The sequence below is a fragment of the Diospyros lotus genome, chromosome 2 (assembly GCF_014633365.1).
Source record: "Diospyros lotus cultivar Yz01 chromosome 2, ASM1463336v1, whole genome shotgun sequence".
NCBI lineage: Eukaryota > Viridiplantae > Streptophyta > Magnoliopsida > Ericales > Ebenaceae > Diospyros > Diospyros lotus.
Genome location: NC_068339.1, coordinates 27,996,984 through 28,023,774, shown reverse-complemented (window position 1 = coordinate 28,023,774; position 26,791 = coordinate 27,996,984). Strand labels below are relative to the sequence as shown.

At 39.0% G+C, this 26,791-nt stretch overlaps 2 protein-coding genes across 3 annotated transcripts; one reads left to right on the top strand and one right to left on the bottom strand.

Annotated features, from left to right (window-relative positions):
* Positions 1–12,459: 12,459 nt before the first annotated feature.
* On the top strand, positions 12,460–14,244 carry LOC127794602 (uncharacterized). Of its 2 annotated transcripts, none has more exons than XM_052325851.1 (2): positions 12,460–13,059; positions 13,163–14,244. In XM_052325851.1, the coding sequence occupies exons 1-2, from the start codon at positions 12,623–12,625 to the stop codon at positions 13,164–13,166; spliced, it is 441 nt and encodes a 146-aa protein (XP_052181811.1). In that variant the 5' UTR covers positions 12,460–12,622; the 3' UTR covers positions 13,167–14,244. The 2 variants fall into 2 exon arrangements, with proteins under 2 accessions (XP_052181811.1, XP_052181810.1); XM_052325850.1 differs by having other exon boundaries at positions 12,462–13,059; positions 13,227–14,244.
* Positions 14,011–21,211, bottom strand: LOC127794601 (cell division control protein 48-like). The gene is made up of 8 exons (XM_052325848.1): positions 20,933–21,211; positions 17,405–17,448; positions 17,023–17,148; positions 16,809–16,886; positions 16,089–16,171; positions 14,636–15,325; positions 14,437–14,539; positions 14,011–14,272 (listed from the first exon to the last, which is right to left on the bottom strand). Exons 1-6 carry the CDS (start codon positions 21,000–21,002, stop codon positions 15,211–15,213), a joined length of 516 nt encoding a protein of 171 aa, XP_052181808.1. The 5' UTR covers positions 21,003–21,211; the 3' UTR covers positions 14,011–14,272; positions 14,437–14,539; positions 14,636–15,210.
* Positions 21,212–26,791: the final 5,580 nt, after the last annotated feature.

Here is a 26,791-nt window from a genome sequence, read left to right as displayed (position 1 = left end):
AACTACGTTGGGGTCCATTTCTTGTATTTAACCAAAAACATCCCCAAAGTCAATCATGTAAGAAAACTAAATCGAGTTATGTAAATCTAGCTCTAATACCAACTATAACGCCCCACTTTTCTTTTCTCCATACACGTATAAAGATGCATGATGACGCTAGCAACCACATGGTAATCAAAGGGCGTTTATGAAAGCCTTTGCCAACGGAAGCAAAGAATCGAACCTGAAAGCTTTATAAAAACCATAAGCTAGATATTTAAGGCTTCTACTAAATGCTTTTAACACAAAAATCACATGAAAAACCATAATACAACATAGGAATCCAGGGATCATTTAGGCTCCCTTTTTACAGTAATTAAAACTCACACTAAAGCCAGAGTACAATACTTTTACAATTTAAACGTAGAATAGCTAGCTATCCGAGTACCACTTCCTTTCCTTTCCCCTGACTTGATTCCGGGGCACCTGTCACGACTAACCCACCTGGAATGTTGAATGTTCTAGGAATATGAGACACCCAAGTTAGATAGTTATATCTAAATGAGTGCAACAAGAAGAGATAGCATGTATGTAAATGAAATATGCAAAATGATATGAAACCGCCTGTGTGGTAGTGACGCCGAGGTGTTGCAATCACCCCCGCTGATCAATCATGTTTTCACATCTCCATGACTTTTCACTAGTCTAACATGAGATCCCGACTTTAGCTAGCCACACACACCAAGTGATGCATGACAAAGAAAGAGGAAATGCTTGGTTTAAAGGAAAGTCATGCTTATGCAAGTAATCACCCTTACCCGTGTGAAGACAAAATGTTCGGTATATATCATAAAGATGCAAGAAACACTCACCTTGCTGGTTTGGAAGCGCTAAGGTACTGTTCACAGGGTTCGGGAATACTTTTCTACAAAAATAACATACTTTAGAAACTCAAACCTAAAATATTTTTACATAAGGTCCTAGCAATAAATTTAAGGACCAAGTACACAAAATTTGGGGCCAGGGGGCCTCTCACGTGCTTGGGGAAGGACCCCCACGCGCTGCACTTGCAGCAGTCAAGTGGCACGTGAGCTGCGTGCCCCGCCCCTCCCGTTTTGACCTCTTGTGGTTTTTCTACCCGTTCTCCCTCGTCCGGACTCTGATTTGACCTCTGTTTGAACCCACGCGCTCCTTATTCAATTATCTATCAAACCATGGAAAGAAATTAGAATTAACTTATTGTTTCAATGCTGTTTGGATCTTTTTATGGTGGCGGTCCAAATCTTCCAGCGAAGCGTTTTTCCACTCTATTTTTGGGCAGAACTTTTCCTCTCAAACTCACTTCATTTTTACTCTTGATTAATGGTGAGATTGTCCCTTCTAAGGGCTTAGTATTTATAGGCATCGTTGGCCAATCCAAGTGTGCCATGTGTCACTTGGATAAGGTTATAATCATTGCTTTCGTAGGATCACGCCACGTGTCCCTAGTGATTTGTGCCATTTCACCCCCTTGTGACATGTGTCCATTGAAACATGTGCCACCACATGTTAATTAGGTTTTTTCAAGATTTCTCATAATTGCTCATGATTATGTTTCCTAACTAAGTTAGCTTATTTGGTTTCCTTAACCAATTAGTTACAAGATATTTTGAACTTTTTTCAAATAACTCCTTAGCCCAAAACTTCTTTGCACTTATATCACTTGAGCCCTAGAACTCCTTAAACATCTCCAAAATACCTTAAGATGATGCCCCCGTGGTATTTTCCATGATTTTTCAAAAAATCCTTCATTTGTTCCTCGGCGATTACCCAGGAACTTCACATGTATCAACCGTATCCTTCGATTTCCAAGAAAACGTTTTACTTCTTGAACAATGCCTAGAAAAATTTCGGGTATTACATACAATTTGCTTATAGAACCCCAATCTTCTGTACTAGCAGCCATCGAGGACGTAAGACTGGTGAGATTTCCTAGAAAAACTTATCGACTTATGTGAAAAGACAAGGATGCCTTTTGTAGATTCCATAGAGCATATGGTCGTTTGACTAACAATTGCTAAGAATTAATTAATTAAATTGAGATGCTAATTAGAGAAGGTAGACTCAAAAGATATGTTCCTATTGTAGTAAGAAAATGACATGGTTAAAGACAAGATTAGAGACTAGAGAGAAAAGAAAAGAAAGATGATTAGAGAACTCTTCATCTTGATAGTGAACCCACTTTCCATGCTATACACGTCATCTTTGGTGGAGAAACTTTGGTGAGAAATACATCATCCACTCGAAAGGCTTATGCTAAATAGGCTTACCATGTGAACTCCGTCCTGAAAGAACAATATAATGAAGAACCCATTACTTTTACCTTAGAGAATAGAGGAATTATATCATTATGCCACATGACAACCCTATGGTGATCTCAGCTATCATAACTAGACACCCTATAGGGAGAATACTAGCAGATAGTGGTAGTTTAGTTAACTTCATACCCTCAGGAGAGATTTGCTCTTGTGGGGATGCGAAGGTGTGCAAGTGACCTTTTTTCCCTCTCTTGCTTTTCTTCTCCCTCCATGCATCGTCAAAACAAAAACCATCTGTGAAAGAAAAACCAAAGGGAAAACTTTGAAAAGAACTACTAGACAAGTTGCCTTCCTTGATTGGGGAACGGATTAAGGAGCCCTTGTCCATGATTGGCGAGGTTAGGACACCACTAAGGACTTGCATATCCTCAATTAGCATGTCCTACTTGACCACGACAATGTTCACAGGAGTAAAAACCTCTCGAATGGAGATAAGGACTCGAGGAACCAATTGCTAAATTACATTTCTCTGATGCTCGCATATTACTCGGAGCATAGGTAGGCAAAAGCTGTAATACCCGAAGTTTTTCTAAGCATTATTGTTCAAGAAGTAAAACGTTTTCTTGGAAATCGAAGGATACGGTTGATACATGTGAAGTTCCTAGGTAATCGCCGAGGAACAGATGAAGGATTTTCCAAAAAATCATGGAAACTACAATGGGGGGTATCATCTTAAAGTATTTTGGAGAGGTTTAAGGAGTTCTAGGGCTCAAGTGATATAAGTGCAAAAAAGTTTTGGGCTAAAGAGTTATTTGAAAGAAGTTTAAAATATCTTGTAACTAATTGGTTAAGGAAACCAAATAAACTAACTTAGTTAGGAAACATAATCATGAGCAATTATGAGGAATCTTGAAAAACCTAATTAACATGTGGTGGCATATGTTTCAATGGACACATGTCGCAAGGGGGTGAAATGGCACAAATCAGTAGGGACATGTGGCGCGATCCTACGAAAGCAATGATTACAACATTACCCAAGCGACACATGGCACACTTGGATTGGCCAACGATGCCTATAAATACTAAGCCCTTAGAATGGACAATCATTCAATTAATCAAGAGCAAAAATGAAGTGAGTTTGAGAGGAAAAGTTTTGCCCAAAAATAGAGTGGAGAAATACTTCACCGAAAAATTTGGACCGCCACCGTAAAAGGAGTTAAACAGCATCAAAACAGCAAGGTAATTCTAATTTCTTTTTATAGTTCGATAGATAATTTAATAAGAGTTGTGTGGGTTCAAATGGAGGTCAAATCGGAGTGTCTGGACGAGGGAGAACAGGCCGAAAAACAACAAGACATCAAAACGGGAGGGGCGGCGCGTGCAGCTCACGCGCCACCTGACTGCTGCGAGTGCAGCATGTGGGGGTCCTTCCCCAATCGTGTGAGGGCACATGAGAGGCCCCCTTGGCCCCAAATTTTTTGTACTTGGTCCTTAAATTTATTGCTAGGACCCTATGTAAAAATATTTTAGGTTTGAGTTTCGAAAGTATGTTATTTTTGCAGAAAAGCATTCCCGAACCCTGTGAACAGTACCTTAGCGCTTCCAAACCAGCAAGGTGAGTGCTTCTTGCATCTTTATGATACATACCGAACATTTTGGCTTCACACGAGTAAGGGTAATTATTTGCATAAGCATGACTTTCCTTTAAACCAAGCATTTTCTTTTTCTTTGTCATGCACCACTTGGTGTGTGTGACTAACTAAAGTCAGGATCTCATGTTAGACTGGTGAAAAGTCATGGAGATGTGAGAGCATGATTGATCAGCGAGGGTGATTGCAACACCTTGGTGTCACTACCACACAAGCGATTCATATCATTTTGCATATCTCATTTACATACATGATATCTCTTCTTATTGCACTCACTTAGATATAACTATCTAACTTTGGTGTCTCATACCCCTGGAACATTCAACGTTCCAGGTGGGTTAGTCGTGATAGGTGCCCCGAAATCAAGTCAGAGAAAAGGAAAGGAATGGTTCTCGGATAGCTAACTATTCTACGTTTTAATTGTAAAAGCATTGTACTGTGGCTTTAGTGTAAGTTTTAATTGTTGTAAAAAAGGAGCCTAAATGATCCCTAGATTCCCAAGTTGTATTATGGCTTTTCAAGTGATTTTTGTGTTAAAAGCACATAGTGGAAGCCTTAAATATCTAGCTTATGGTTTTTATAAAGCTTTCAGGTTCGATTCTTTGCTTCCGTTGGCAAAGGCTTCCATAAATGCCATTTGATTACCATGTGGTTGCTAGGGTCATCATGCATCTTTGTATGTGTACCTTGGAAAAAGAAAAGTGGGGCGTTACAATTGGTATCAGAGCTGGACTTACATAACTCAATTTAGTTTTCTTACATGATTAACTTTGGGGATGTTTTTGCTTAAATATAGGAAATGGACCCCAACGTAGTTGAACATTAAAACCAACGCATTATCATGGCATGGTGGACCATGCAATTAAGGGGAGTGTATATGATCCCTGGAGATGCCTTAGGAGATTTTCTCGATGCTGTGTCACCTACCATCTTAGAGCTTCCACCGGACGTAGTGGTGCCACATTTGGCAAGACTCCAAATAGCCTACTTAGTTTCCTTACTCACCCCCGAGTGGAAGGATGCAGGAAATCATCTCATCATTTACGAGATCCACCCCGATTTCATAGCTTTCATGAATCGCTTACGTGAGATCGAGGCTCTCGTGGCTGATCAGGTTATGCCCGCGCTTGTGGAGATGCCCGTGTAGGAGCCCGAGGAATGTGCCCAGACACCCCCATCTGGGTCCGAGGACGAGGAGTGATGACGGTTGGAGGTGTAGGAAGACAATTTTGGTTCATGTAAATTTTGGATATGTATATAAGGGAAATGGAATAGTGGCGGATATGGCTTACACATATGTACACATAGAATAGTGATAGTGGCAGATATGGCTTATGTATGTATACTTAGAATAGCAAGGTAGGGAGATCGTGGTAAGGGAATGAACCGCTATGTATGTATAAATAAAAGGTGGTGATATAATATACAAGATGTTATAGTCGTACTAATCTTGATAGTTTGTGGTGACAGGTTATGTAAAACATAAGGAAGAAGGAACCCGGAAGAGTGACACCTAAACCCGATAAGTAAGTGGATTAAGGCAGGAAAGAGTAAGTTGCTCGTTCGATAGGTTAAACCACTTTATTTCCATAATTAAGAAGTATATTGGATTTTGGAAGGCAATTTTGGTTTGATATATAAAGTTCTAATTATTGCTTCTTAGAACTTGATGGTTATTATCTCATGGAAATTGATGATTATTATCTCATGGAAATTGGTGGTTAGAAATTGATGATTGTTACTTTCCAAAAGGAAAAAAAAAGGAATTTGATGGCTATTGCTTTTGGAGTTGTCATGGCTATTATGATTTGGAGATTTGTTGGTTGCTGCTTTTTAGGAATTTGATGAACTAGGACTAACCGATCTTATTTGATAAGGATGCCTTGAGTAATGGTTTGTGAAATGAACATGTGATTGTAGGTGAAGGATTAGAAACCTTGAACATTTTGGACAAACTTAACAACTGATTATGGTTTCTGAAATGAACAAGTGACTTGGAAGGTGGTTGATGTTGTAGGAATTTTGGGGATGTATTGTAAACCTAAGGATCTTGAGTGTGTAACAAGAACCCTAAGAGGTTGTTACAATATGGAATTTGGGACTTAGGGATTTGCATGCTTGATAATGGCTTTATAAGACCCCTTATATGGGTATGGATAGGTGGGTGATCGTCATATAAAAGGATAGGATGTGTGGTTGCATGCTTTATTTTATTAACTGGGTGTACATTTTTGGGAGGATATGTTTATAAATTGTCTTTAAAATTTATTGTAAATAGTTTCAGATGGTAAACACTCGCCAAACCAAGAACCCTAGGCGCAGAAACAACGTTCAAGAGGAGGAGATGCAGGACCTCCACGAGGAAGGGACAGGGATGCCCCAAGGTAACCCACTACCAGAAGGGAACCAAGAAGGAGGGACTCGTACGGATCAAATGGAGAGGGTCCTGGAAAGTATGGTCGCCCTGATGCAAGGAACACAACTAGCGGGTCAGGAGAGTTGGTGTACTTGAATAGGGGGAGGACCCTCTATTTATAGTAATGGAAGAGGCTAACAGGTGTTGGGTTACTCATTCTTCTCGACAAGTATCTCAAAGGTGGTTTTGATAGAGTCTTATAAAGGCTTACAACCGAGTGTGTGCAAGGGCACGCGATGCGCAAGTGAGCAAACAGGGGCGCATGGTGCATAAGCGTGAGCACATGAGAGTGTGAGCGCTGTGTGCGGGTGCCACCCCCGAGTGACCCTTACTTGGGGGTGTTGGGGTGGTTGAGGTTGTAGCCTTACATGTGAGTGCAGGCACTCAGGCACTACTCGCAGGTGCCACCCTCGAGTAACCCTCACTTAGGGGTGCTGGGATAGTCGTAGTGGTGTGGCCGATAGTGGCCTTATGCACAGGCCCCTCTTCCCGAGCAACCTTGTGCGCATGGGTTTTGATTGTAGAAACCCATGTCCAAGGTATACTTGATTGGAGAGTATTTTCAATGTCGGAAAGAGTTTCGATGTGTCATCTCAATTACACCACACTGATTCTTGGCACAGTTATTAAGTTAGTGAGTTTGATCAATCTACGACTCTCACTTGATCGGAATGTTAGTCGATTGAGGGATTATAATACATGGTAATCGAAAGGCCAAATAGGTTCTCAAAGAAGTTTAGACTTCATTACTAGTAGGATTGTCTTAATATAATGTTATTTATCACTCAAGATCTTTCGGGGTACATCGAGGAGATGGATAGATCCTTGTTGTAAACCAAAGTGTTTGGTCAACGTCAAAGAATTTAACATGTCTCGATCATTGCTTGGTAGTGAATCTAAAATGTCACATGTATATCCGGGTGTAGTGGTTGACTAAGCGATAAAAGTTATAATCATCATTAAGAGTTAATGTTAGTCACCATTAAGAATTAATAGATCGGGTTCAATAATTAAACCAATTGGAGCAATTGTTAAGAGTTGACATGCATGCTGTTAAAAGTTAACAAGGGCCTTAGTTTCATCATGAGATGATGAAAAAGTCATTAAGAGTTAATGATGGGCCTAGATGCAATTTTTAGAAACTTGACAAAATCGATGGATGGGCTAAAGAATCTGTTGATCGATCATGACAGGCTGAAGAATCAGTCGACCATTTCCATTGCACAAGGTCGTGAGATTCACAACTCGTTTTGTCGTTTCTACTTCGGATGGAAAAGAAAGCCGGTGGGGAGAATGATTAAGGGAATGAAATATGTTATTTATGATGTGGGCTTATCTCCCACTTGCCCCCCCCCCCCCCCGGGGCACGCTCTCTCTTTCTCCCCTTGGCTATTGACCGATTATTGAGCATTTTAGGATTTTTATGGCTTCATATATAAGTGAAGAAGAAGAAGAAGAAAAAAAAAAGAAATGATAGTTGCAAATGCATTTGATGCTTGACTATTCTCTTGACTATTACTTCTTCTCTTCATTCTTCCAGAGCCTACAACCCTTTCTATTGCTCTCTTTCTTGCTCCACTCATCTCTTGATTGCTGGAGTACCAAACTCATCCAAATAGATTGTTTATTGGATTGGGTATTCTTTCTTTGAACCCATTTTTAACTTGAATCACCAACAAGAAAGCCTGGCTAGCACATAGGCATTCTTCTTGGTTTCATCCACTACTAAAAGCGTTGACCGACTAGGGCCCTTGTAGTTTCAAGGGTCGAATAAGTCATCCGAATGAGTGTTCAGGAACTACTCAGGAGCAAGTCGTTGCTACAATAGGGAAGATTCTAGCCTCTTCATCATATTTAAAACCACTATAAGGTATACCTTCTTACCCCCCTATAGTGTGGTTTTAATTGTAATGCATATGATCGTTTGATATCGAGTCTTACAAGGTGATTCTCGCTTTTATTTCTATTGTGTTTATATGATTTTTCGAAAAAGTTTCAAAAATCGGTAAAACTTTTACATTGATACACCAAATGTTGGCATACCTCTTCAAGGATATGCGGGGGGGTGTAATTATAATTATTCTTAATGCTAGTAAATAAGAAACTGTTGTACCTAGTAATAATAACTAAAACAATTTATACTGTTTTGGTTAAAGGAGTTACAACCGATCAAAGAGCTACCTATGAAAGGGAATTGGATGTATGAGGATGGAAATTATAATGAGATAATATATAATTCTTTCCCTCCAAATTCTATTTCCCTATTTTCTCTCTTTTTCTAAATTCTCCCTCCTTTCAAATTCACTCTCTCAATTCAAATTTTTCCTACAACTACAAAACATTCCAAAATTGCACAAGTCTCAAATCTAAAACTTATCATTCTAGTATCAAAGCCGTTCATCCTAGGCGACGAAGGTGGAGATCGAACCAAGGAATTGAGGCGATACATCAATGTCGAAGCAATGGCGGAAGAAACTCATTTAAAGAAATTGGAAACAAGAATGGAAGCATTGGAGTTTGAGATGACCCAAACGCATGAGGTGGTTACTCAAGGAAGGGAAGATCTGATTCCATCAAAAGAAGGAATGCAAAGTGAATTGGAGAAATATCGGGAGACAATTGAACAGTATGTAAAAAGGATCAATAGCATCTTCAACATGCTATATTCCCTACCATAATTTAGGTTGTCGTCTGAATTCCTGCCCCAATTGGTCACAGATCCAAGTCATTCAGGCCATGAAATTCCACCGCAGCCTGCGGGAATAGTGGAGGTGAATGAGCTATCAGAAGGGGATACAAGAGTATAGGTAACGGGACTATCTCCCCAAACTAATAGTCATGCCTCGATGCCCCGTTTAGAGATACCTTGTTTGATGGATCCAACCCTAGGTGGTGGATCTATCGATGTGAGAGGTTCTTCCAATTATATAATGTGATGAAAGTGCAAAAAGTATCCATGGTAGTGGCCTATCTTAATGATATGGCCGATTCATAGTATCAAGGATTGATAAAAACTAAAGAGATGGAAGCAGGGTGGAATGAATTTGCAAAGGAGTTGTGTGAAAGGTTTGGGGAGAGGAACATGTCCAATGTAATTAAGGACTTCAAGATGTTGAAACAAGTAAGGACAATGATCGAGTATCTAGACAAGTTTGAGGAGTTGAGAACTTTGATGTGAAATGCTCAGCCAGCCTTGATTGAGCAGTACTTTGTATTAAATTTTGTAAGTGGCCTGAGGGATAAGCTTAAATCTATGGTGAAAATGATGATGCCTACCATGGTGAGGTAGGTAACGAAAAGAGCCAGATTACAAGAGTTAACATTGGAAGTTATTTTCCAGAAGAACAAAGTGTGACCTAAGGCAAATTATAATCTTCAACAGATGACGTGGGTGAATTCAAAGGGGATGATTGTAGAGGTGATAATGGGACCTCCTAAGGCGAGTACTGCTTTGGCCAAGGGCACTACAACATAGCAAAGAAGACAATTGGAGTTATGTTATAAGTGTGGTGATCGTTATAGCCAAGGCCACCAATGTAAAAGGCAATTGCTGAAGATGGAATGTATGGGAGAGGAAAATGAAAAAGATGAAGGGGAGGTCATCGGAGAAGACATAGATGATATAGAAGAAGCTAAATTGGAAAATGAGGGAGAAATTTCCTTCCATGCATTGAAGGGGGGCCTACGGGGAAAATTATGAAGGTGAAAAAACAATTAAGGAGGAAGAGGTTGATGGTTCTAATAGATAGTGGCATCACCCATAGTTTCTTGAATGAAGTTACTGCTACTGAGCTTAAATGCAAATTGATTGCCACTACACCATTATCAGTCACTATGGTGAATGGAAATAGAATGTACAACCACCATAAGTGTGCTAACTTCAAGTGGCTCATACAGGGACATGAATTTACGATGGATTTGAGGGTTTTGGAGCTAGGAGAAAGTGATCTTGTCTTGGGGGTTGACTGGACAAGGATAGTTAGTCCTCTAACATTCGATTTTAACAAGTTGGAGGTTACAATAGACATAGCAAGTGTTTTGGGGTGCCCTAAAACTCTCCTAAATTTCAAAGCAATTTTCAAGTTCATTCTTCCCTAGACAGTCTCTGAGACAAAAGCCTTTCGGACCCTCAATGGGTCCCTTCAAGATAGGCATGCATCATTTTTTCCCAAGTCCAAGGACACCTTTCGAGGTCTCCCGGACCTAAGCTATCTGGTGGTCTAAAGCCTTCTTTGAGGCCACCCAGAGATAGCCATTGGGGTGTCCCACCTCAAAAACTTCTCCAAGCCCTCAGACCTCCCTAAGGCACCCCCGGGAAGAGTCTTCTAGCTTAATCATGGATCCCACCACTTCGTCTATAAATACTCACCTCTTCGAAAGTAAAAGGATCTTTTTTATCCTTTGGCTCTACTGGTCCCTAGACTTTCTTCATACTCATGTCCCAACACTCAAATCTCTCTCTAAAACTCATTCGGGAACACAAATATCCATTTGGGACACGGAATAGACATACAATTACATCATACATCATACTTTGGACATGCTTTAGACTATTGTTTAACTTTGGCATCGGAAGTCCCCGCGTAAAGGAGTCTACTGTGTGCCTTTCTGACTTTTATCTGTGACTGTAGGCCAAGTTTGGGCCTAGCTCACTTGAAAGACTGATAGTTCAGCCTCTCGAAGACTCATTGAGAAGCCCCCCGAGGATTATCCAGGTCCCTGCCTCATTGGGTTTTGACCCCGACCCATTCTAAATCCATTTAGCCTCGCTTGTGGCATCTCTAACCTTCTGCCGTGGTGAATAACTCTACTTTGGTTGATCCCAAAACAAAAAAATTTAATTATTATAGTTAGACAACAATAGCATGTAAGAAAATAACATTAGTAGGGAGCCTCAAGGGAGTGCAAGTTGATCTTAGGCAAGAAGTTACAGAAACTATTGAAAGAATGTTCAAATTTCTCAATTGTTCTCCATCCAAGCTATAGAGATAGAGAATGAGAAGTATATAGAAGAGAAGAACATATTAAGGAGGAGAAGACAAGCCCTACACTATCCCTTGAGAAGGTAACATATCCAAACGCTCTAAACTCACTATTGATTGAATTTAGGGAACTCTTTGCTGAGCCTGCCTCCCTACCTCCCACCCGAACTCTAGACCATTCCATTCATCTCAAACCCAATTCAAAACTAGTTAACATCAACCTTACTGCTATTCCCCTATACAAAAGGCTGAGATTGGAAGACGACTCAAACAAATGTTAGCCTCATCCTTTATACAATCTAGCCAAAGCTCTTTTACCTCACTGGGTCGACTGGTCAAAAAGCAATATGGCACCTAGAGATTTTATATAGATTACTGCCAACTTAACACCCTAACTTATTGTCCCACCCATGAAATACCCATTATTTGTACAAATAAATTCATAAAAAACAATTCTTATAACAAAAATTTAACTAATTATAGTTTGCGACATTATAAAGTATATTATAGGGAGGGAGGTGGGAGGAAGTGGACAATGAAACCCATTGTTGATGAGCCCCATGGTTGCAAAAGGTTCTAGATTTGCGATGATGGGTTCTGACGAATCTAGAAAGAGAGATAAGAGTGATGACAACGACGAAGTATTGCAACAAGAAAGATGAGGGGGTTGTTCCGACAGGAGCGAATTGCAGCAAGAAATACTTTATATTAACACTGTTAACAACAAACAGTGAATAACTAATAATAAGAGAAAAAATGAGGATGGCAACAATGGACGGTGGCTAGCTAGCTGGCTGGCTGGCTGGCTGCAAACGACGATTAAGAAAGGGGTGGTAGATGACAGTGGGGAAATAATATATATATATATATATATATAATTAAGGATTTGCTGCTTGTGACGTAAAATGATCTTAATTTAAGGTCAAGCTTATAAATATATTTTTTTAAGAAACTTGCTCCTAAAACATTTGTAAAATATTTAATATGATTATAGAAAAAACTATTTATTAAAGAGATTTTAACTTCTAATGAAATCAAAAACTTCCTTTAAAGCTGTTAAAAAATTAAAAATTAAAATTTCACTAAAAAAAACTATTTATTAAGTAGTAACCAAACGTCTCTCACGAGTATGGTGAAGGAGGAGGAAACATGGTAAATGGGGTGACATTGGTCGACGGGTGGGTCCGATCCGGCTGTCCAGCAGGTGGAGAGCGTCGCGCCTTTCCCGCTCCACTTTTTATCACACTTCGTTCTTCTCTCCTTAAAAGACAAACGCAAACTGCACCGTAACGTAACGCCATGGCTGACCCGATCGGCCGACCCGACCCCAATCATCATTGCCCCAGCCGGAGGAAGCGTCTACAATACGCCTTCGACGCAGCCGGCTCACACCCTTCTGACGACGGAGAGTCAGCCACCGCTACCCACTCGGGGAGCTCTGTCTCGGACAGTTCCGACTCGGACGGAGAGTCCACTGGCTTGGCCGATCTGGCTGCCAGTTTCCAAGTCTTCTCGGAGTCTATGTTGAGGATGGAGCTTGCCGAGCTGGAGATGGCCAAGGCCAGGGAAGCGCGGCGCTTGGCCGCGGAGAATCGCCGAGCCGAGCTGGAATCCGAGTTGACTCAGATGTTGCTGCAGACTCAGGTGCAGATCGCGTCGTATGTCTCGCGCTCGACTCCGCGACGGAAGAGAAAGCGCTCCGACGAAGACGACGACTATTCCTCCACCTTTGACAGGCACATCTCTCTCTCTCTCTCTCTCTCTCTCTCTCTCTCTCTCTCTCTCTATATATATATATATATACTTATTTATTTATTTATTTATATATTACACATACAGATAAGCAGACAAGCGAGTAGGGCAAGTTTTAACTAGGTAAGTTGGTCAATTTGCTTGAATGCAGGGAAGGAGCTATGTTGCTGAGCCTGCTACAGTGCAATCTGATCTGAAGGTCTTCTTCGTAGCTAAAAGAACATCTACTGGAACGTAATGTAACCCAACAAAATACTTGATTTTTTTTTTTTAAGCTATGAAATGCATGTAATTCGCATATATATGGTCGTGTCTCAGCTCGATTGAGTTCATCCCTAAAAGGCATATTTCAGCTCAATCAAATGTTACGGCACAAGGGACCTGCACCACACATCCGCATGCAATCAAAAGCCAGAAATCCACCCTCGTGATACACAACCACCCCAATTGGCAGGTCCCAAGCTGGCAACCCTCCTAGAGTTGAACTATTTCGAATAGAACCCACCAGTCTCTAATACGAGTATCATGTCATGCCTCATCAGGGACAGATTTGGGCGGTTGCGCTCTGTGTTTTATGCAAGATTTAAGGGTGAAGTAATTAATAATAATGTTATTTATAGCTCATCAAAAGTTGTTTATAATAAGATTGGACAGTCTCAAGGCAAGCAACAAAGTATCAAATTCAACCTCAAAAGGTCTAGCCTTGGGTAAGGCTCATTCTACACATGCGAGTTCTCGTTCTTTGACACTGAATTAATCTTCTACAAAGAAAAACAGAGAAACAGATTGACAAAATTATTGACCAAGATGACATGAACATGCATCCTGCCCACTAACCAAACTCGTACTGTTTGACCAACATGCCGGATTTGTGCCTATACAGGAAGATGATGATTAGGAAGCAGTCATGCCTAAATTAAATTCCTTCAGATAACTGCCCCTTGTGTAGTATCTAATACCATCCTTTTTTTTTTTTTTTTTTGCCAAGTATATCTAATTCCATCCTTTACGGATTCATTTACACACTCTAAACTGGCTTCCTGTTCGACGAGATGCTGAGAGAACCCAGTGTCCTGACATATCAATCTTCATCTACCTTAACCTGACCTTTGCTTAGTAACCAGGTAAAAAAAAAAAAAAAAACCTGACCTTTGCTTAGAGCTTGAAAACTGCACATTAGCATCATGGCATGAATATCTGACAGCAAAACAGGAGGAACAAAACACTAAGTGACGTAAACAAAAGTTGGCAAAACATGATATTCAGTGCTTCGACAATGGAAAGGTGCAAGACATTAACAAAAGGTTGCTCGTATGTGTTATAAGCCAGACACATAGAAAGGTGACACAATTGGAGGATACCTTATATTGAATCTAAGGTGGCTTCTTCACCCCTCTTTGCCGGTCCATGGCACCACTCTCAATGAATTCTTGGAGCAGTGGAAGCGTGTCCCATTTTCAGGACCTTTAGGTGCTTGGCCACGAATTATCCACTTGTCAATGGGATATGTTACTAACAACATAAGAAGAAAATACCGTAAGATCTTGGCTTTGAAGGTACCTTTTTTTCTGGCCAGCTTAACTTGGATGCCCAGCGCCGCTCAGCTTGCTGGCACACATCGCCGATATCCAGTCCAGACATTCTGAATTCAGCAAATGCTGAAATTGACATTACAAGCAACAATCACTCGGCAGCAGCCAGGCAACGCGCGAAGCAGAAGATCGCATGGCCGAGATCTGCAAGGCATGCCGCACAGGAGCCGCAACCATGTGCGTGGGTGAGTGCAGCCATGCGGCTTGGCCAAGGGGCATGTAGCCATGTCACGCGAGAGACATGCTGAGGACCATGCCACACGAGAAATCATGCCACACGAGAGCCATGGCTGAGTGAGGCTGCTAGCCGAGTGAGGTTGCCCGAGTGACACTCAAAGATAGTTGAATTGGTCGAGTTTACCTCCGAGATGCTCACTGATAAATCCAGTAGAGAGGCAGAAATGCCCGTCGAAGACTGCGAGTCTCCCCCCATCTGTCATTCTCCTCCCTCTCTATAAATAGGAGACTTCTCGTCTAGCAAATGTACACTCACTAGACTGCTAAAATTATAATTTTACTTCGAACACGAGATACAAAACTAACTTAAGCATAGAAAGGCCCAAAGGTGACCTCACCCATGCCCCTAACTTGCTTCTTTCTCAGCAGGTCACTCGTCATCAAAGCAGCCACTTGCACCTCATCGACACGGTCTCCCGCACTACAAATTCATTTTTGTATTCAAGCAACAACAATACCATTATACAAGGATGAAAGGATTTACACTGAATGAGAAAAAAAAAATTGCAGAAGTTTCAACAAATCCTACATTTTTGCACCATTATTTAGCAAGGATGGTTTGCACCATTATTTGTACTGAATAAAAACAAGAAAAAATAATTTACTTATAGTAGGCTAGCATTGAAATATTTATATTCAACCAAACCCCAGAAACACTTATCGGTTTGCTCATAAATCCCCGAATTCCAAGACTTACAAACAAAAGGAAGTGGTAAGACACAGAAAACATTTTGCTGTTTTGTTCATCAATCCAAGAACCTCAAGAAACACCCCCCCCCCCCCCCAAAAAAAAAAAAAAAAAAAAACACACACACAACACCATGTGTGCACGCGAGCATGATCAGCTCAACTGGGAAAAGGAGAGAGTAGAGGGATTAATGATACCCTCCACCCAAACTGTGGCAGAAAAAAAAAAAAAACGATTTGAACCTGTATACCTAATCAAATCAGGATCAAGGTCTTCCTTTCTATTGCTCTCAAGAAACACCACCCCACCCCCCCCCCAAAAAAAAAAAAAAAAAAAAACAAAAACACACACACACACAACACCATGGTTGCACCAAAGCGCGGAAGCACACACACAGCATGATCAGCTCAACTGGGAAAAGGAGAGAGTAGAGGGATTAATGATACCCTCCACCCAAACCGTGGCAGAAAAAAAAAAAAAGATTTGACCTGTATACCTAATCAAATCAGGATCAAGGTCTTCCTTTCTATTGCTTGCTGCAATGACAATCACTTTATTTTCCTGCTCAAATCCATCAATCTGTACCAGAAGAGAATCTTAGCAAGGCCATGGGGGGAAAAGAAAAGAAAGGAAAGAGGTTTTACTAAAGCAAGTAGAAAAAACTCCCTTATTCAGTCATAGTTTATTTAGTTTGATTGCATGCCACCAGAGAAATGCTATATGCATCTCTTTGTCTTCCTTTCTATTGCTTGCTGCAATGACAAATCACTTTATTTTCCTGCTCAAATCCATCAATCTGTACCAGAAGAGAATCTTAGCAAGGCCATGGGGGGAAAAGAAAAGAAAGGAAAGAGGTTTTACTAAAGCAAGTAGAAAAAACTCCCTTATTCAGTCATAGTTTATTTAGTTTGATTGCATGCCACCAGATAAATGCTATATGCATCTCTTTCCTTAAGAAATAAGGTGCCACCCCTTGGGAGGGTAGGCAAAATTCCAAAATCCCATTTGTGAACTAAATAAGGAACTATTAGTTATTCATTGGAAGCTGCAGGGAAGTGGGAAGAAATCCTTCAAACGTAATTAGTGCAGATTGATCGTAAGAATGAGGGCAATCATGCAAGACACACAAAAAGAAGAAACGGCCAATCTGCAACATGGTCATAATAGGAACAGAAAATATTTTCCATTTATGTAGACAGCCATAAGGAAATATTACCTGCCACAGTAATACTGATAAAATTCTACGTGTAGCTTTGTGCATATCACTATCACAAGCAACAGCGAAAGAGTCAATCTGTTAATCAGAAAGGAAAAATATGACACAAGGAAACACTCAATTCATTAGAACTTAAACCAGTGTAGAAACCAAAGAAATGGAAAAATTAACAGCAGCGTTGTAATTTCACATGTATTGAAATTGCACAAATTACCTCATCCAGAATAGCACCATAAGGGATCTTGTTGGCAAGCAAAAATATCTTCCCTAGCAGAAGTTCACTTTCACTATAATACTTTGACATGACTACCTCCAATGGGACATATAGTAATGGAACACCCTGCCGAGTTATATCAGATGCATCTTTTATTTCATTAATACAGCTTGATCCTACAGTAATGCTCATAATTTTGTAGATGACCAAACATGCATGAAACACAATACATTCATGTCCAAGCACAAAATTTTATGCACATGAAAAAGCTTTCAGTGAAAGTCAGTCCAACAAAGTATTGAGTGCAATAATCAGAAACCACAATTTTCACATCACTAAGAAACAACTAGGATACTAATAATTACTGTGCCAAATGCAATACCACTTGATTTGCTATTACAGGAGCACAAGACGTCTTCCCAGTACCTGAAATTCATTACAAAAAAGCAAATCAACCTATGGTAAAGATATCTGCTAAAGAACTAGCTCCACTAATGCAGTTGATCATAACTCAAGTACGTCAACACAATGACAGTGAAGTCTTAGTCATTGTTTAGGTCTCTCTCAACTGTTTTGTCAGTAATTTAAAGTCAAAACAACAAAACAACCGACTCTCCAAAAGTTCACAAAGTTCTAAAGTCAGAACCTAATGATTCAAGGAAAGGACAAATCTATCTATTGCAACATAACATTGATTTCCGAAACAAAGGATATTGAATATTAATTTTCACAGAACTCCATCAAAAATCATGCTGAGTGCACAAGCAGATACAACTTGTGTAGAGCCACAAACTTGATTGCTCCATGAAAGAAAGATATTTATTGTGGACATGGACCTCTAATGATATAATTGAGGACATAAATTTTAGTACAAAATATAAAGTTAGCCTTCAATCTAATACCTTAAGGTTCAAAATTAAGTTGGTTGACAATAATTTAACATGATATCACACCTATAAACAAGGTATTTAAATAGTTTCACATGTCTAGCCTAGTTGTGAAGGAAAGTTGGTCCATACATGAGGGAGTGTGTTGACAGTACAAAGCAAGTGTCAAGGAAAGTTGGTAAAATATATGTTTATGCTTAATGCAAACTCCAAATCATTTATGTAAGAAACTACCTTATGTACCCTGCCTAGAATGTTCCTCAAAGATCCTTACAAAATTAATTTCAAGACAAAATATTAAGGAAACATATTCTTCAAAATCTTCTAAGCAAGCTAAAATTCTCTTTTACAAAATTAAAAATTCACATTTAGATCTTCAATCTATCTTCTTTGTGCAAATGGCTTCCAAGATATGCTTGCCAGTGGCATAAGGTCTAGCAAAGACTTTGACTGCAAAGTGTGTGAGTCCATGTGGAGATTGGTGTCTGCAATAGAGGTCTCCATTTTCCCCGGTTCAGTATTGTGAATGGGATTTGTTTTTTTTGGGGGGAAATTTCAGTGTGGGGAGAGGTAACTGATAAGGAATTAGGATTATAAAATTTTAATGTCTGATATTAGGAGGTTTATTTGAACTTTAGAATTTTAGATTTTATCTTTTATTTATCTTGTTAAAATAATTATAGCAGGTAATCATCTTTTAGTTAGGATTTCAGTCTATAAATAGGCCCATGATGTACTCAAAGATTATACTTTTATTTGATATTGAATACAATTGATGATTTTCTCTCCCTAATCTTTGTCTTACCTTTTTCTCTTTTCTCTCTCTTTGTCTAATCTTGTGTGTGACACCTACATACAAGGCATGAGGGGAAAAGAAAATCAAATGTACACACCTGAACAGCATCAGCATGGGCTATTTTCAGTCAAATTCCAAATAATTCAACCAAGAGAGCTGGAACAGGAAACAGTCCAGGAGCTCCAGACCCTGATTCCCCCTGTGACCTTTGGATGCATAAGAATGGATGTGTAGCTCAAAAGATCTTACATGTATCAATTCAAGTACTTGCAAACTGTATACATAAGCAATAATAAAGCCATCATGTCACATATTGGAAAACAGGAGTTGTTCTTGAAAATACCAGCAAACAGTTATTTCCCTGAACTTTTATTTCTCAACTGAAACATTGTGTTGATTACAATTGAAAAGCTGGATAACTAAAATCTTCCAGGTCACTTTTCAAGGGAACTAAGGAAATAGGGATTGCCAAACAGCCTCATAAAACAAGGGAATGGAAAAGGCTCCTATCCATCATGAAGGCAGCTGTGAAGAGCTTCACGAATCAATCTTTCAATTGTAAAAATTACGCCTAATTGCTAATTTGGAGATTCCAAATCATATCATCAAAGGATAAAGTGGGCTCTTACCATCCATCAACTTACTATCATTCACCAAGTGAAACATATCACAAAATGACTCAAAAAAGGAGTCAACAACCTCACCATCCACACAAACCAAATTTGTCACTTCTCATTCTCCACACCAAAGAGCATCAAGTCAACATATTCATCCTACTCAAGCATTATGTCAATCCAAATAACAACCCTCCAACTAGTCTTAATCCCTCCTGCAAACAACCCCTCTGTTGGCATAGTTACCAACCAATCTTCCTTCCTCCATAATAATCATCTATCACCCATGGAAATGGCTCCAGAATCATTAGCCCAAAAGGGTCTTACTAAAAGGCCTAACCTTCTAATCCTCACACCTTTATCAACCACGAGGCAACATGCCTTATCCCAACTACCAACTGAAATTTAAACATGATGCCATAATCTTCCCACAATAAGTCCTTTTGCAACTTCTCAAGCCTATTAGTTGCAAAATGATTGAATTGTAAACAAGAACATAGCTTAAGAGGTCAAGGTCAAGAAGGTATCCTTATAAGTGTAAGCCTCCCTCCTCAAGACAACTATCGCAATTTCCACAAGGCAAGTTAATTTTGTTGGGGAGCCAACCATGGGCATCCACTCTCACGTCACCCTCACAAGGTTGACGTGTAGTGCCATCCAGGACAATAAAGGACTTATGTGTAATTTCATGAGCCTAATACATGGCAACCATTTAGAAGCTAGGACTAATAATGAATCTGGATTACTTGGCATGTGAGAAGTAGTGTCCAAACTATCAAACAAAAGCCTACTAGCTAAGAAGGTATGCAGTCCACCCATTCAACTGCTCTGAAAATTTAGGATTACCTTAGTTGTGTTTTTGTAATTCCATCAGATTCCTAACTCATGCTGCATCCAATATATTAATTGAAAACATGAATATTTAGTATAATTTTGGTAGGGGCAGGTTATGCGATGTTAATTTAGCTCCTTCAAGATACATGAATTTAGCATGGCAAACCATAAGTACGAATTTTCCTGACTAAAATAAGGTAGCAATTTTTCAATAAGACATGTTTGCATACTCCACTTTCACCTTTTACTCTATCCATATCTGTTTCTGGAATAGTTAACTTTGAAATATCTAGAAGCTTAAAGTTAGCACAATTCACCAGGAGCCACTGCTGCTCACTCTATCTCCCCAACTAACTCCCCTTAAGCGTTTCAGCAAGAAGGAAAAGAAACATAGATTAAGGAAAGGAAACCAATTGTGGACAAGACAACACAGTTAGCCCTAAAGCTAATTTGAACAAACAATATAAAGCTAATTGGCAAAACAAAATTAACCACACACAATGCAATCACAACCACTTGTCCACTCTTACTGTTAATCCTAAATCAACAACACTCGTTAGTTCGTAGGCCACAAGCGCACCAAGTATGCGAAACCTAACCACTAGCAACCGACAAGACACCAAAAACGACAAGACCAAATCGCCTTAGAAGATCAAAATCGGCAGCAATAGGAACAGTTCACATCAAACCAAGCATTCAAGCAGAACCAATCAACACATATGCTTCATATATCTATATATATATATATATAGAGAGAGAGAGAGAGAGAGAGGGAGTACGGTGAGAGAGTGGGCGATGAAACGGGCATGACGGCGCGTACGAAGGGGTCAAGATTTTGGGATAGGGCATCGTACTGCACGCCTGAACTGTCTTTGCGAATCGCTTCGTGGCCGCAATGATGTCTCTATGCGTGCGATAACAAGGTCGCCGTCGCTATGGGCTGGCGGGGAAGAATCGAGGAAGAGATCAAATGACTCGAATGTTCTAGTGCCGAAACCGAGCGGAGGGGGAAACGCGCCTTCTGTACGGCAAGTTGGACGAGTCGGTTCTCCATGTAAAATTACACTTTTAATTTTTTGTCAAAATAATTTGTGTCCTTCTCTAAAGTCATCCGAATATTTCTCCACTAATTTAATTTTGAAAGAACAATTGTAGAGTTTACCCAAAAGAAAATTTCATCACCTATGACAAAAACATTTACTGTAGACAAACAATACAATTAAAACAATTACGACCAATATTTTTTAAAATTATATTATTTTTTATCAATACACGTAGATTGTTATATTATTTACGTCAAACAATATAAAATTTGTCTGACACAGACAAAATTAGAGGAGAGCATGGCTCATTAATGAATATCACTTCTCCCCTTTTTGCCATCGTCAAAGTAGAGAAAAATATGAACCAATACAAGTGACAATGGTCATTAATAATGGTAGTATGATCTATAGAGTAAGAAAGTAGAACAAGTTCAGGAAAGACAAAAAAAAAAAAAAATTGTGAACATTACTAAGTAAAAGACAAAATATTGAAGTGGACATGGAACCAAGTAAGTTGGAGCTTTGTTAGACTTACATTTACAGGCATATGTTTTAGATAGAGATCTGGGTGTGTGGTGTTGAGTGGATGTAGCAGGAGAAGATGTGAAAGACTAGCTGAGGATTGGAGGTTGGAGGTTGGAAGTGAGAGTATTGGTAATGGGTTGGAGCTGGGATAAGTGTTTGGTAATTTGATTGAGTTGGGATTTCAGTACTGATATTTGGAAGGCAGAATGTTGGGTAGACATTTGGTTGAGGGTGGAGATGACACTATCAAAGCTGAGTGTTTATTAATCAACCCACATTAGGTTACTGCCTTTCGTTTTTTTAGGTACTTAGACCATTCTCCATTGTTCCTCTCATAATGCATCCATGCAATTGTCTCTTAGCCAACGACATAATAATGCCTAGCAACTTTGGCTTGTTCTTCCTCTAAATCAATCCCAAAATTTTAGAAAATCACAATGAATCATCCTATAAGGTAGGTACATTATGACCCCTTCATGATGTGCATTGCAATGCGGTGAACAATGAGAAAAGGAAGAACAATCTATGTCCGTTCTTTATACCTATAATAGCTTCACCTTTTCTCAGTTATATTGCTTGAGTGATCCTTTCTCTCATTAAAATGCAATAACACAAGATGTTATGTGTCATAGGAAATGAATGGAATTCAGTAGAGTTGCTTAATGTGCAAACTTAGGTTGAAAGATATCTTACCCAATGATGTTTTTAACAATAGGATTCTAGTCCATTTTGTCCAATGTTGGATCACTTTCTGATATGCCCTATAAACAATAGACATTTTGGATATGGAGTAAACCTAAGTGACAGATATGGGTTAAAACCTTTAAATGGATACTTAGCTCAAATACATATATAAATGGATAGTAGTCAACAATCTAAGACAAAAGAGCAATGAAAAGGCATAGCAAAGTTGCAAATCAAATCAAGACCAAGTGGGGGGAGGGGTATCCACTCAAACATAACCCCACTTGGTCATGGATGACTTAGGCTCTTGAAGATCCATCCTTGATCCATTAATGAAGAACAACTTGCTAAAACAAACCATCGTTGATCAAATCAAACAAAGAAGAAGACAAAAGAACCATGGGGCTTCATCACTCGGCTATGACCGAGTGGGTACCCCCTTCCCCCCACTTGGTCTTTTAGAGCAAGTGCAAGGCATTGGTAATTTTTAACCCTTAGGAAATTAACTAAGGAAGAAATATCGTCCAGCAAGGGAAGGAAAGCAGAAAGAGAACATTTCAGTCAGTCATGACTAAGTAGGGGGTATCCCACTCGATCATGACCAAGTAAAGCCTCTCTTGTAACCAAAAAAACCCTCTTGGGGAGTTCCTCAAACCGAACCCGAGAACCTCTCTTCAAGACCCTCTCGAGGACCCACATGAATATTCCAAGATTCTATAGAATATGGTAAGATTTTACAGAATATGTCGGGAATATGCCACCCAAAAAAAGTGGGATGGATGCCACGTGTTTTCCTCTCCTTCCTCTATAAATAGGAGGACATCCTCCTCTCTCAGGTAAGTTTACTCTAACACTCAAACTTCATTTCTTGCGCTCAAGCACTCAAAGACTAACTCTGAGGGTTTGCGCAAGGACATCCACTCGTACCCCTAATTGGTTGTTCATCTTGACAGGTCACTCGGTCATCAGAGGTCACCCATTCATTGGGACACTTGATCATCCCCAAGACATTCCTAATCATTTGCATCTAGGTCTTTTGATTATTAGCATCTAGACCTTTAGGTCTCATGATCATTTTCATCCAGACCTACAGGCCACCTGATTATTATTACTCACTCTCCTGATCATCATCGCTCAGGATTATCAAGATCATTTTTCCCAAATTATAAAATAATTGTTGTATTTTGGTAGTAACACTATCCAAATTAAACACACTAGCCATGATGTTGTTTCCATAATACAAGTAAAATTTATTAAATGTGAGAGGTAGAGCATAACAAGGAACAAAGGACTCAGTTGTACACTGAGAGACAAATGGCTAGCTACTTGTTCAGGAGAGAATTCATCGTTGTCCTAATGAACTCGAGCCTCTATCTAGGGGAGAGATCAATTGGCTTGAGTCTCTCAAATAAGCAGATGTTGGACTTGAATAAGCATATTAAGAAGTAAGACAAGAGAATGAAAGATAATTTCCCAAGGGAAGCTTAACTATTTGCAAGGGAAAAAATAGTTAGAAGGCATGCAGGGATTCCTCTCGTGCAAGCCTTTCAATGCTTAAGTCAAGTGTAGTCTTCATGATACTATACATAAACAAGTGAGGTATGAATAAGAAGGTGAATGCTATGAACAAGCAACTTTAGTTGTCTGGAATGAGTATGGGGTGTTCCTCCAAAAGTGTAAGTAGGTGTCTATTGTACATGGAAGACGAATAGTCAGAAAAGATCAAAGGATCTCAAAAATGTCAAGTTGGAGGTAGTTATACCCCCTTGATATCGGTGAAAATGACACATGGCACACATGTACGGTGGTGTAGGTTGTTGTCCTGAGTTAAGCATGGAATGAGCCTAGTGAGAAATCGCCCAAGAGTAGTCCTCTAGGAAAAAGCAATGCCTTAGAGGCAAGCTATCATTGCATTGGCCAATGACAGGGTGTAGTTTTCTGGGACAAGGGTCTCCCTTGTTCCCTCAGGAGAATGAGTAGACCAGTTCATGCAGTGCAAAGTCTCAAATAGTGAAGGAGAGTTACCTGGGAGAAATTTTTATTTGGGAAAGCACACTTCCTCTGGGGAATTACTTTGTCTTGGAGAATAGGCTATAACACATGATAATCTTAGAAATAAGAATTTGATTACCCTTTATGAAAGAGGCTTCCCCTTCTAGGTTTGCATAAAAAATCCTGATCAACTGGATGTATACATTTTCTTTTAAGTCTAAAATGTTACCCCATTTTTGGACCTCATAAATCCATTTCCTAATGAGATACCATTCAACTCAAACCACAATTTATCCACATATTTTCATTGGAGGACATTATATATTTTAAATGAAGAAAAATATTTCTCTTGTATGACTCAATAGTAGAAAAATCTTGAAGTCGATAAGTGTTAGTGTGCTTACTTTTATCGACACAAGTTTTCTTTATCTTAGAGGTGGCTTAAGAAGATTTTGTCATTGGAGGTGTTAGTTGGAGAAAAAAGGCACTATAAAACTTTGTAGTTAAATTGAAATCCATCGAAACAAGAATTATCGAGAGTCAATTTGAGTGTGAATCTATTAAACAACCTTTGATGTATATGGCACCACACACCCAAGAAAGGTGGTGAATTGGGTGAATAAAATTTGGATGAATTCAAAAATTACTTTTATAATAATATTAAGGAATGATTTTATGTAAAAGAGTTATGGAATGAGAATGTTATGTGATGAATGAGAGAGATTGAAAATGCAAAAGACACAAAAAATTTATAATGTTTCGGCCTTTTTCCAACTTATGCCTACTACTCCAACACCCAACTAGAGATTTTTAAATCCACTAAAATAAATTTCAAGTAGCAAACCACAACCCAATACAACCAACTAGCTCTCAAGCACAACCCGCTAGAAAAATTATTACGAATTTCAAGAAAAAAAAAATCTCTCTCTGATCTTTTTGCTAGAATAAGGCTAAAATGAAGTTTACAGCAAATGATTAAGTCTTAACATAATTCGAGAGATAAAATAATAAGTATTCAATGTAACAATACAATCAAAAACTTTGCAAACTCAATCTCTTTCTTCTCTCTCTTTTGAAATGCATTTGAACATTAGATTAGCTTGTATTTATAGCTTGGAACATCTCTCGTAGATTTCTAGTTGGTAATAAACAAGAATAACAAAAAATCGTTATACATAAATGTAGCCGTTAATAATTTATTGAACTAAAACAGTTGACAATTTCAATATGTAGTCAACAATTTATTTTTAAATTTAAAAAACCAGTTAACAATTTTGCCAGGAAAAATTTTATTCACAGCGAGCATTTTACTCTTCGCAGTCATTAAAAATTTATTTTTATTCTTTTACTTTTTATAGCCAATTTAATAACTTTTTGCAGTCAATATTTTCCAAAAATACCCTATTCTATACAGGTAGCCATTCACACACATTCATCTCTTTAACATCTTCAAACCTCAATAATTTCGATTCACAAATACAAATTTCACGAGGCAAGTTTACAAAATAAAAAACACATATATACATACATAAACACATATATACAATGCAGACACACAGATTTATATTCTACCCACTTTCTCTCTCGTCACCATGCTGCCCAAACACAAAAAATAGATGAAAATAAATAATCACACAATATATATATATATATACAAAGACACACATAAATATATATACACACACGAACATATATATATATATACGCACACATACATGGCTGCCGAGCTTCATCAATCACGTCCCCCGAATCCCATATATATATATATATATATATACAAACACACACATACATATATATACACGCACACATAGACACACAAACATATATATAGATATATATATACAGAGAGAGGAAGGAAGCTCGGTGGTCATGGCCGCCGAGCTTCATCAATCACGCCTCCCAAACCCCAGCGTTTGGGGCTTTTAGTGTGTCTCGAACGCTAGAGTTCGAGGGACTTTAAGGCCCCCGAACTCTAGGGTTAGGGGGCATGATTGATGAAGCTCGGCGGCTATGGCCGTCGAGCTTCCTTCCTCTCTCTCTATATATATATATCTATATATATATGTTTGTGTGCTTCCTTCCTCTATGTATGTGTGCGTATATATATATATGTGTTTGTTGTGTTAATGTATATATGTATATATATGTGTGTGTATTTTTTTGTTGTATTGTCTTTGGTTTGGAAAGGATGGATGGCGGTTTTGAAAGGAATGGGTGGCGGGTAATTGATTGAGAAAGAAAGTGAATGTAAGGGTAAAAATGAGTTTTCAAAATAAGGTATTTTAGGTATATTAAAATATAACTGCGAAGAGTAAAATCCCGACTGTGAATAGAATTTTCCTTTTGCCAAGTTTGAAAACTAATCAACTGTTTAATGCATCGACCTTGGGC

Excerpts from the sequence above, each read along its gene's own strand:
- LOC127794602 (XM_052325850.1), top strand. The coding sequence starts at position 12,623 with ATGGCTGACCCGATCGGCCGACCCGACCCCAATCATCATTGCCCCAGC. Across the intron at positions 13,060-13,226 it reads TATTCCTCCACCTTTGACAG|GGAAGGAGCTATGTTGCTGA; the intron begins GCACATCTCTCT and ends GCTTGAATGCAG.
- LOC127794601 (XM_052325848.1), bottom strand. The coding sequence starts at position 21,002 with ATGCCCTATCCCAAAATCTTGACCCCTTCGTACGCGCCGTCATGCCCG. Across the intron at positions 17,449-20,932 it reads TCATCGCCCACTCTCTCACC|GTACTGGGAAGACGTCTTGT; the intron begins GTACTCCCTCTC and ends AATGAATTTCAG. Across the intron at positions 15,326-16,088 it reads CTTGATCCTGATTTGATTAG|TGCGGGAGACCGTGTCGATG; the intron begins GTATACAGGTCA and ends ATGAATTTGTAG.